Source organism: Bradysia coprophila, unplaced genomic scaffold, assembly GCF_014529535.1.
Source record: "Bradysia coprophila strain Holo2 unplaced genomic scaffold, BU_Bcop_v1 contig_138, whole genome shotgun sequence".
In the NCBI taxonomy this organism is placed as follows: Eukaryota; Metazoa; Arthropoda; class Insecta; order Diptera; family Sciaridae; genus Bradysia; species Bradysia coprophila.
Genome location: NW_023503409.1, coordinates 10,725,191 through 10,737,508, shown reverse-complemented (window position 1 = coordinate 10,737,508; position 12,318 = coordinate 10,725,191). Strand labels below are relative to the sequence as shown.

The window sequence follows — 12,318 nt, the reverse complement described above, 5'->3', positions numbered from 1 at the left end:
TCGATACTGATTTACCCTGTAAGTGTCCATTTTACAAAATTCGGTAATCTAACCAATGGTCAGCATGTACTTGTTGATGTGAACGGTCCAAGGACCATTATTTTTTAGTTATTTAAATTCTGAATGAAACTGCCATACTATTTCGATAGTAGTACTGGTTCCGGGTACAATAAATCTAATTTTTTGTACTCCACCCATCCAGCACATTTGCTATCCGCTCAATCCGTCTCTTATCTCTGTAAGTTTTCTTATGCGTACATTAGATTCAAACGGTCCAAATTGATGAGAGTTATTTTGCGATCACTGTAACATTATCGTCGATTTCATAACATCTTTTGTCGCTCTGAGTTAAAACAACAATGTAACACATCGTTTAACTAGATCATCAGCTATGAACGCACTCAATAAATTTTATCAAATTTGTCGAATGTGTCGATAATTGTAACGAAATATTTGCATAAATATTGCAATTTCGTCGAAATGTTTCATTTAAAATGAAGCATCGGTAATATCGGATAATCAAAATATTATAATTGATGCACAAAATGATATGTAAACTGGGCTCAGTGTTGACCTAATTTCGTTGTTTGGATGTGGAAGACAGTTCTGTATATTAATTGAATCACTGCAGAGAATAAAAATTAATTTTCATTATTCCGACAGAATGCAATTTATACGAATGACACGAAAGAAATGCTTTTTCCGCGAAATTTAAACAAATGAAGCGAAATAATTCTTTCTCTCTCAAAAAAATTGCAACATTTTACGATAAATGTGTAACGAGTAATATTTCAAACATAAATTGAGGTTAATCAATTGAAGCTGATCTCAACTTAATTATTTTCAATTTAACTTTTATTGTGATATTTTATCTGCAATTCACTTTAGCGTTTTTTGTGTGTAATTGTTGTTTCAATGCACTCACTGGGATGGTATACATTCACTGCATCAATTTTTCTGTTTTACTGTTCAATTTTAAGGGCAAGTGCATTCAGAACAGAACACCATCACTCATCATCAACATCATTAGTTGTTGCTGCAACGATCAATGAATTTATTTATTTTGTCTGGTCACTTCATTTACTCTGTTGAATCAAATTCAATTACTTAGTGGAAGAAGTGTTACGTCCATTGTTATTTATACGGTCTGCGGTTGTGCATGGCAATGAATATGGCTTTGTCTGACTGAATGCATTTTTATGGTGTGAATAAATTGTAAATTTTCGCTATGTTAATTCACAACAGGCCACATTTATTCCTTCTTCTTTTTTCGGGCACTCAAGGATGCAGTCGGTTCATTCGAATGCGAAATAGATTTAATTTTATTATTGCAGTAAATTTGGTGTACATTGCACATTGTCTGTTATAGCCATAAGTGGTACTTAAATATGGTTAATTCATTCGAGCCACCATAGAGATAAGGTCACTTGACTGAGAGAGGTTAATGAAATTTTCATATAAATTGTCGATATTTGCATGAAAGTTTATAGCAGGAAATTGTGAATAGAGTCGTTTGAATAGTAAATTTTCAGACGCAGAGAATATTATGTGCTATTGAAACCATATGTAGTCGGTCAGGGTTACCATGAAGGATAGCTCAGCGATCTCTCCAGTCTTGCAATAAAGTGAATTGTAATTCAATCTGTTATCGATAACGACGACAAAAATAATGTCAAGCTCTGGGTAATATGGTCCTCTTTATACAGTAAAATGCATGTTAAAAAAATTGAAGTACAAGATTTGAAATCAACCGATTAAAAATACTTTGATCAATTGAAGTAATAGACCCGAATAATACTGGACACGGGTTTACCATCTGTAACAGTTTAACATAGAGTGATGAAAAGTTGAATTTTTCTGTACTAGTCATAAGCTTGTCCTAACGAGGCGGAGCAAATGTTCTATTTTTTTCAGAATAGTCTCTCCTAATCTATTCTCACATTGTGTAAAAAGTCACTTCATAATACTTTGACTATTCGCAATACGCACGGTGTGCGAGTAGCACTTACCTAATTTTACCGCCACCTCAAAACATTTTTTCTGTAAGACCCACAACATATCCGAGTTTCAATCGTTCAATTTTTGTCGCTTCTTGTGCCACGTTTTTCATACCGATTTCTCGTTCTTTTAATTTTATTTAAAGAAATAATTCTTAAAACGAGAACATTAAATGCAGCACACGCTCGCCGCACCGTAACCGAGAAATTGAAGTGATGATTTTTCTACCATTACAATGCAACCAATTTTACAGTCCAAATGTACGTAAGCCTGTCGTCACAATCATAATTTATATCAAATGGTCGGTCATTAAAGTGTTCGAAAATAAATGCTAGTCAGATTTTGATTTTTTTTGAAAGAATCCGCTCAACACTATTCGATAAAGTTTTTTTTTTATTTGTTTAAAAGCACGGTGAGCGATACTAAGGCTATAATGCTTAATGCATGCAACATCAATAGATAAAAAAATCCGTAATTGATAAACCACACAGCTCATATTATTTACGTTTGACGGAATGGAAAAATATTCTTTAATTCTCGCCTTAATTACATTCAATTAAATTGCGATAAATTTAGACTCAATATAAATATAGTAGGAGAGAGGAAAACAAAATGCCACTGGTTCCACTAATGTGCGGTGTGTAAATTTTTGACTTTAACATTTTTCTTCTTCTTGTTATTCATGTTATGCTTATGTAAGCAGCAGCCAGAGAGATGAAAAGGGCTTTTAAATTATTAGATAAACAACAAGACTACCCAATTAGTTTCGTCTTTTGCAAATAAATGAGCTCCTAAAAGGTTCTAATGACCTGTTCAGACACATTTTCATTGCATAACAGAACGAATACATTTCGGTTTGCATTGTTTTTCTGAAGATTTTTCTTCTTCTTTTTTACCAATTTTTATTTTCGCTTTGAAGTTGGTTAACGCAGAACGGTGGCTAATTTATTGCCATAGTGTTTAGTAACATGGCATGATTTGCGTACACCGACAAAGATTTCACGCATTTATGCTATGTTGTTTGTCGGTTTGTATTAGAAAAGGGATTTTACGAACGTTCAATTTTTCAAATTTAATTAGCTCGTGTCAAAAAAAGCATCTCGTGTTCGTAGATTGAGAGTTACGTTAACTGGGAGGTTTAAAAATAGACTTGCTAAGGAACACTAATTGACACTCTTACTATACCTTTGTGTGAGTAGTTGATGTTATAATTTGTTTTACATCAGTTTAAACTTTCAGAAATTGGTAATCATCTGCTATCAACATAAACAACAATGAAATAGGCAATGATCTGTCGTAGTAGTTAGTTTAGTCTTAAAAGTGCTTAATCTACTGGATTGTAAACAAAATGAAGTAACAGATCGTATATTAAACAGTAGATGATAGTTTGAACAAAAGAAGTAAAAGATTTTCATGATTTTATCGCGGTACTCAGCATGAAAAATTTTGTGTGCATCTGTCTGGTATCGGGGAATCTGGCACACGGTGGCAAAAGAACGCACTTTTAAACTATGTAAAAGGTGAACTCGCACACGCAAGTTTGTTTCTGCAAATGCTCTTTAGCCATGTCATCGACTTAATACCTCCTTTTACAAAATTTTGGTATCGAAAAATCGTGCGCCACGCCATCTGTCTACCTTCGTTCGGGCTGAAACTCGCGAAATTGCCTAAAATATATGAAGTCTACCACAGATACGTAAATAACTAAATTCATCGCAGACCTATGTAATGATCGAGTCTACTACTTCATCTGAATAGTGTTTCTTCGGCGAAATCCTTTACTGTTTGTTGAAGTAAGCCAACATATTTTTGTGTACTAAATTATGTTGCCATGGTTTAGCAAATTATCAGAATAAGTAGTTGACTCGATTAGACAGGACCCTGTACATCGCTTACCTTATCGATCAACAGATGACATTGTTGTTCGTAGAAGGTCAATTCCAGGGACTATTTTAGGGAAAATTTTAGAGAAAATCGGGAAAATTAAGGAAAATAGGGAAAATTAGGAAAAATAGGGAAAATTAAGGAAAATCGGGAAAATTGAGGAAAATTATAAGGAAAATACGGTAAACTAAAGAGAAAATAAAAAAATATTTTTTTTATTGCGTAAACCTAGGCATTTTGAATTCAATATTCGTTTGTTCTACATTTCACAGTTGTCAGCCGCCACAGTTGTCGGGGTTTTTGTACTAATTGTAGATGTTTGGGGGTTCTATAAAGTCATCAGTCAATCTACATTATTTTATTTGAGGAACAACGAGAAGTTTGCAATTTCGAAACATTTACCAAAATTTCACAATCTCATTGTGCAGGATTAACTAACTAGAGCGAAAAAAATTATTTGGTTTGAATTATATTCTGCGCTGATGTTTTTAATATTCGTCATATTTAGAATACGAAATGGAATTTGGTGCTGGCTTACTACGGGATAATAGTGTGGTGATCTTTAAAATGATTAACATCCTTGACATAGTTAATTTGTCACTGAGACTTGAGGCAGTAGTTAATCAGGAATATTTAAGAATAACTTTCATGTCAGTTGATATAGTCGTTTTCGAAAAAGTAAATTCAAGATATAACATCGGAGCTGAAAGGCCCTTTCAATAAAAACGGAAGTGGGAGTCGCTAATAGGGTCTTGAGAATAAATGACATAGATCTGAACAAGTTTAATTACAATAAATACGTCAGTTTTCCGATTGGTTTGCAGATTGAAAACTCAATTATTACAGATACTACAGATCTCCTGACCATAAAATGGTAAAAAACATAAAATTGACCTCTTTTGTTTTATGCTATAAAGATGTAGACATTAAAACTAGACGGATTATGAAATCACTAAAAATTGTAACTCTTTTGCAACTCTTCTTAACGTATGCAACTCTTTTGCGACTTCTTTCAATGATTTCCTCTCGGTCTAGACGAATTTTATCCGATACCGAAAGAAGTATTTAAATCCCTGATTGCTAAAGGTTGCTGGTTGCTAAGTGATGGAGATAATAAGCCTGACCGAGTTATTAGATTTTGATTAGTTATCATTTGTCATGTAGAGTTAGTGGTTGAATGGAAAGTTTAGCTTATGATTCTGGAGTATCTAGTTAAATGAATTTCGAGTGAGTTCACCTTGCACGGTGATTATGGACAAAGTTGCGATTTAATGAAATTGTGTTTAATTGGTCATTATTTTAAACGATTTTTTTCGGAAAATTAGTTTAAACAACGGAACGGACAGCCGAATATAAAAAGCCAGAAGTGGCGGTTCTATATTTCCGCTTCATTTTAACAATCGATATTTTGCTGACTTGTGCCTAAATGCAAAATTTTGCGCAATATAGCAATAGATGTAAAAATTGTCAATTCGAGGTGAAGCCGAGTCCAGATTAGGCACAAGTTAGCAACAAGATTTTATGTACAGGAGTGGGAACTTCATTTTTCCAAACGTCATATATGAACATCCATTTACGCACTACTTGGATCTTGATCGCACTACTGTACAAAAAGTTCATATAAAAAATGACTTTGCCCTAGTACTTCTTGCGACAGAGCACCTCAGACATACGTTTAATTTTCGCGGCTGATCAAGCACCGCGGGTCTTGGTCTTTCTTTACTAACAAAATCGTTTCGTCAGTACTCATTATGTGATTTCAGATAGAATTCGATTTATTATTGATTGAAGAAGTCGAAGAGACTTACATTAGTATTTAGATAACGTGAAATATCGAGATGCGGGTCTACTTCGCTATTCAGTAAAAGGTATTTTCTTCATTGGAGAGAAAAAAGGACTCGATAGTTTCAATCCACTTTGAGATGACAACAAATACTTTCAGGAAATCGTCCACCACTATCAAACCATTTATTTTATTTACCCATTAAATCTGGAAGAGAGTTTGAAGTGTAATTTAGAATTAACGTAAAATCGGGAAAATCGGGAAAAATAAGGAAAATCGGAAAAATTCAGAAAAATAAGGAAAAATAGGGAAAATCAGGAAAATTAAGGAAAATGAGGAAAATCGGGAAAACGTTTTCCCTAAAATAGTCCCTGGTCAATTCTCAATCATTCACTTATTGAAATCTACCTTTTCGAAACCAATTTGGAATAATTTTGTGCGAACGCTCACATATCGCGATTTAACATGTAGGTAGTGAGAAAAACAAACTCATTTCGTTACTCGTATCGAACATATTTAAAACTGAAAAGATGGCACATTTTGCGAATATATAAGTTCGTCGAACTTATTTAGTGCAATAAATGATGTAATAAAGCGAGACACACATTGCCTACAGCCAGCAAAAAAAAATATCCAAAACAAATCTAATAAGACACTTTATTATAAATAAAACACAAAACCGTTCATCCAGACTAAAAGAGACTATAAATAATCCCGACGATAAATTATTTATTATGCCATATGAACGAAAGATCATAAATTTGCGCTGGTAAATGAAAATTAAGAAAAAAGAGAGAGAAATTTTAAAAAGAAAAAAAAATAATTCGGAAAAATGGAAAAGCAAAATGGAAAAAAGGATTTTTTTATCTTGCGTCTGTCTGACTCATCGTCTTTATTAACGCTAGTGTAATCCCCGGAAATGTGCTAATCAAAACATATGCGAAAAACTTCTTCTTCATTTTTTCGTGCCTCTTCTTCTTGTTCACCACGAATTTTTTAGAACATCATACATCTGTTCGTTGCGGTTGAACGAAAATGTTCAAGCAAAACGAAAATCTTAATTTATGTTCAGTGTAAAAATACTTAAGTGACATACGTGTGCGTTTGAAAATGAAATGAAAATCTCTTCCGAACCATCAAGATTATGTATGTACTTTGTCTACTACACAACGGTTTTTGTGATATTTCGGTATATTGGCTGCCATCAATTGGGTGTATGATTTTGTTTTATTACACCAGCCAGCTGCTCGAATTGTACGTTAAGCAAACGAAGAGATAATTACTTGGTTTCGAGTTATTTGTTTATGGCTTTCAAGTCATTGTTTTCATTCTGAAACGCACGTTTTCTCAATTCAATTCATTGCCACAATGTATGTAATTACCTCTGTTGTATATGCATGGATTGGATATATACAAAGTCATCTTTCGTCATTTTTATTTTCTCTTCGTCTTCTGTTTCTAACGAGAGTGACACCATGATAAATACAGTTGCTTTTATTGATATGTAACGCTATTTCCGTAATAAGTGCGTAACTGATCGGTGACATGTTAGATTTGGGAATGTTAAATGAGTCTTCAGGCCGTTTTAGATTCTATTTCAATACACCCGCTATTCAAGCGAGAGATTATGGAATGTCGGACTATTTCGTTGTAGACATTTTGACAGTAAATAGAATTCGAAAAATGAGACAGTCCAGCCTGATCTTACTCAGGGAAAAAAGTTCATTTCCAATTAAAAACGGATCAACAAAACGTCACTGAAATGATTTCTCTTTTATGAGTTGGGTGATCATTGCACAGCTATAATGCCAAGCTCATAAGCGTTTCCTGTAATAAAAATCAAAGGAAATCAACTCAATAAAATTATTAATGTAACAACTCTTAGCAACAAAGATGATGAGTGTCTAGACAGCTTATTTCGTTGTTTTTTTTTTAAATATCTTTTTATGTGTTACGATCTTTTTGAAAGGATTGTCTCTCCGTGGTCTATATTCGTTCTGTGTGTGTGTGGTCGTGATTAATGATTTATAACGAGAACGCATAAAATGTGACCATGACGAATTCGTCAGCTCAGGAATTATAAATGGATTTATCATTTTGTTAAAATGATTTAAAGTGTTATTAATATGACACAACGAACAACGGTGTGTAAAAAAAAACAATAAAAAAGCTTTTAGTTTCAAGAATATCTGATAAGTGCGCTATATCGTTTCTAAGAGATTCGATAAGAAAGTGTCGATTCTCTTTGTTTGAGTTTAGGTAGAAATGTATGCCCTTCCTTATTAAATGTTAGATTAAGATTAACCTGTTACAGACGGCAAGCATGATCAGGATTATAATCTTGCCTGGTACTTCCATCGATCAAAGTATTAGTCGGTTGATTTCAAATCTTGTACTTCAATTTTCTTTAACATTCATTTTACTATTATGAAGTACCATATTACCCAGAGCGTGTCATTATTTTTTTCGTCGTTATCGACACCTGATAACATTCAATTATGTCCTAAGTAGGAAATAGAAAATTTAAAGAAAATGCACAAATAACGTCAGTCGGAACTTGGTGATTTAATTTCATTTACCATTGTCTTAAAAAATCAGTAAACATTCTCGTTCATACTTCCCCAAGGGTTACCAGCTTCTGAACATACGACTGCTCTTTATACAAACTCTAGGAAACTATATAAGTAAGGTTAACGAGCTACATAAACTTCGACTCCTAAGAAGCTGGGATTTCACACCTAAGTAGCTAGACTTTGACTCTTAAAAATCGAGGTTTTGACTCCCAAGAAGTTAAGACTTTGAACCTTAAGTAACTAGACTCCTAAGGAGCTAGACGAAGCGCATGAATACCGTCACTTATCAAACTTTTTGTTTTCGGAATTAATCCATCTGTGAACTCTACGGACTATCATGACAAATATTTCTTTTATTTTTCGGAAAGATTATTTGTAGATTTCTTATCTGTTGGTTCAAGCCTCCTTTTTTCCACATCGTGTGCACGAGTGATGTTAATCACAACGAATGTAATTTTACAATTAAATAGAGTTGAAAAAAGAAATCTTGCCATGTTGACAATTCTATCAAGAGAGACTGCTTTTTAAAATAGAAAAAATGGACAATCAATTATTAATGGATTGAATAGCAGCGCGCAATTTCCAATAATTTATCAGTGTGATTTGATTTATCTTTATGCAATCATCTACAGCCGTATAAATACAAATCACTAATCTTTACGACGTGAATTGATAAGGAATGCTACGCTTTGAATGTAAACGGAGCAAAATTGAATTTATTTTATTATTTGTTGTGATTCACGTTGAATAGCTTCCATACTCTTCAACGCTTCGATACAAGACAAGTATTTGTGTTTTACGCGAATAGTTTAAATTTTCAGTTTAAATGTTCAAATAAATAGAGAGTTGAACGCAAAGACTCTTGGCTAAACGAAATTGGAATTTATGTGAAATTTAAATAAACAAATAAGAAAAGAACATCGCTTGGACATTGGTTCGGTTACAGACAGACATTCGAATTAAAATTAAATGTACTGATGTGTGTACAGTACTCTGAAGTGGAATAACATTTACAATAAAAATAATTTATCGAAAATGGTTCATTAAATATTTTGATTCAATTTGAATTAAATAAAAATAAAAAAAAACGGATGATGCCGTTCATCAGTGTGCCAACAACTAAATAAATATCATCGCCACGCAAAGGCCGACCTAAAACTAGATCGAAAAGTTTGGATTATAGCAGAAGAAAAAAGTTTTCGTTCGGTTTCGTAAGGCACAATGTTTCGTTTTAAAAAACATAAACCGAAAACGGAAATAATTTCATCATCTCAAGATGTTACCAGTACCAAAGATTGCAAAAAATTAATATTGGATAATGTGAGATGGGAGGCAAGTTTTTGTTTTCTTTTACTTTTTTGTTCAAACACAATGCTCTTTTGTTGTCTTAATTTTAATACAAAGGATGCCACAGATGTTTTCATCAAAATAACAATTAAGTTTGAGCTTTATTGGTACATTATACACTTTCACGCTAGGGTGTCACTAAAACGTAGACCTTCTGGAGCCAAATCGGACTTGTGAGCAAAAAAAAGTTGGGATCCTAATCCACGAGTCCATTCAAAATTTTAGTCGGTTAAGTCGAGATTGAGTGATGTTTTAGTAGTCCACACAAACTCGACTGCTGAAAGTTATCGTCAGGAGAGTAAAAATTTCTATTTCCCACTAACGAAATGAAATTTCTTAAATTTTGAATGATAGCAAAAGGTTTGCTGCAGATAAGTATGTACAAACTACTTGCTTTGTTCAACTTTGTGGTAGACAGTAGCCACGAGTTAGCAAGTTTGGTGATGAGTTGTGAATTTCATTTCAGCTATGATTCACTAAACTTGGACGTGCGTAAATTGGTTTAATGTTCTTGCAAACATTGGGTACACGCTAGTAGTTTCGAAAGATATGTGTTAAGTAAGAATACAAAAAAAATCGACGACCAAATTTTGGCCACTCAAATGTTAGACACCCTACTCTCTCCACCTTAATTCATTCATCTGAAATTTTAAATAAAAATTCAATTTTGAACCCATCAAACCACCAACGTAAAACGTAGGCATACTGTTGCCTTTAATGTTTTCTTTTCTAAAGATACCGCAACGATTCACTGTATCAATTCGAACATTAATTTTGATTACTGTGCCAAAAAAACTGAATTATTAGAACAGAACGTAACCTCATTAGATTATCAATTCTTGTCCTCAGTTTTATGGTTTGTGTTGTTATACGCGTGGTTATCATAAATCGTATTTTTGTTTATGTAATTAAAGACCCGAAAGTGTGCTTGAACCGTAAATTAAAAGATAATTTGACATGGGTGTACTGACGATTCGTCTGAAGACATCATACTTAAAAACATTAATCTAGCGTACCATACGTAAAAATATGTCTGTTTACAAAGCCATAAAACTGCATCGTCAATCTGAAGCATTTCAATGACATCATTTTAATGGTAAAATTGTAAATATAAGTCTCAGACTCTGATTCACAAAAATCGTCATTTTTATTGATGTTGTTGGAAAGAGAATTAGTGGATGACTTGCGACTTGAGTGGATGGATTTTAATTGCTGCGAATGAAATTTTCATTATATTTAGTGACAAACAAACTGAAAACATTCATTTGTTGGATGGGGCACTTAGCATTTCACATTAAATTGAAAAATGTTTCAATCAAAGTGTCTTTGTGCACTATTTGTGCTGCAGAATTCAAAGAAAACTTTAATCTCGTCCTCTCTTCAGGCTCATGTAGAATCAAGCCAACATATAGTCCGTTGGAAGTGAGAGTCAATTCATTTATATTACTAGATGTAGTGGCTCTCTCTTAACACCACAGCAACGATTGGTTCACTTTTCTCAACCATATTTGGGTCGGTTAGACATTTGCTCTTAAGTGTTGCTGGAGATCTGCTGAGGACTGATAGACCATGTTAGTAGTCACACTTTAGTTTTGAAATTAATTGTGTCTAGCCCCCGCTGTGGAAACAAAGGATCAACAGATCTGTGTGTCGAAATCTTCACTGGGTGTAAAGGAATCTCGCGCCGCGTCATTCACAATTACTCACAAAGTGACATTTTCCTTATACAAAATGTGTCAAAATGTGAATTATTGTGAATGACGCGGCGCGAGATTCCTAGCAACCTCCATATAATTCTGACTTCATGCGTTTCGAAGAAAGTAGACTTTCACATATGAACACAATCAATCTACATTTATGCAACCTTTTGATAGGTTGTCCTTTTTTCATAGCGCGTAGAGTCTGCTACGTGAGTGATCAAGCTAGAAGAGGCATTTGTAGTAACGTATAACATGTTTCTGACTGGTGAATGAGCCTTAAACTAGAACCATGAGATTTTATTGATGTCTCTGATGGTCAGACTGAGTGAACATCAATCTTGGCGACGAATTTTTTCGCGCTTTTTACTTTTAAGTACAGCAAAGTCGTCTAAATTCTAACGGTGAACATTCTTACAGAGGAGACTCCAGAAAGAACTGATGTCATTAATAAAGGAACCTCCACCAGGCGTTCAGGTTGATACGGAAAGTGTAGGACAAAATTTGACACAGTAAGTGGAAAGCGAAAATCTGTACCGACTGCCAGGCAGCAAATTGTTCAAATTATTTCAACTTTTAGATGGAAAATTCATATGGCCGGAGTCGCTGGAACGTTATACGAAGGGGAAAATTTTCAATTACTTTTTAAATTTAACAATAAATATCCTTTCGACTCACCGGAGGTACATTTAGAGTTGATTTGAACCAATTGCTTTCTTTACAAACAAATTTTTCATTCCCAGGTAACATTCGTAGGTCCTAATATTCCCGTTCATCCGCATGTTTATTCAAATGGCCATATCTGCCTGTCTATCCTAACGGAAGATTGGTAAGACCTTCGAAAATGTACACATTTTACCTGTCCCGTTAATCATTTAATTTCAAACAGGACACCCGCACTATCTGTCCAATCGGTATGTCTAAGTATATCATCAATGCTGAGCAGTTGTCGAGAGAAGAAACGACCACCAGACAATACGCTTTACGTTAAAACTTGCAATAAGAATCCGAAGAAAACAAAATGGTGGTACCACGG

At 33.9% G+C, this 12,318-nt stretch overlaps 1 protein-coding gene across 3 annotated transcripts in view; it reads left to right on the top strand.

Annotated features, from left to right (window-relative positions):
- LOC119074133 (ubiquitin-conjugating enzyme E2 W) overlaps positions 1–12,318 on the top strand; it is a 30,695-nt gene that overhangs the window by 17,180 nt on the left and 1,197 nt on the right. The window contains exons 2-6 of one of the 3 annotated variants that reach the window (XM_037180119.1): positions 9,060–9,570; positions 11,703–11,794; positions 11,863–11,965; positions 12,026–12,111; positions 12,172–12,317. In XM_037180119.1, coding sequence (XP_037036014.1) covers positions 9,460–9,570; positions 11,703–11,794; positions 11,863–11,965; positions 12,026–12,111; positions 12,172–12,317 — 538 coding nt within the window. In that variant the 5' untranslated portion in view covers positions 9,060–9,459. Of the gene's footprint in view, positions 1–8,903; positions 9,571–11,702; positions 11,795–11,862; positions 11,966–12,025; positions 12,112–12,171; position 12,318 lie in introns of those variants that run through there. The other 2 variants (XM_037180118.1, XM_037180120.1) reach the window with 2 other exon arrangements.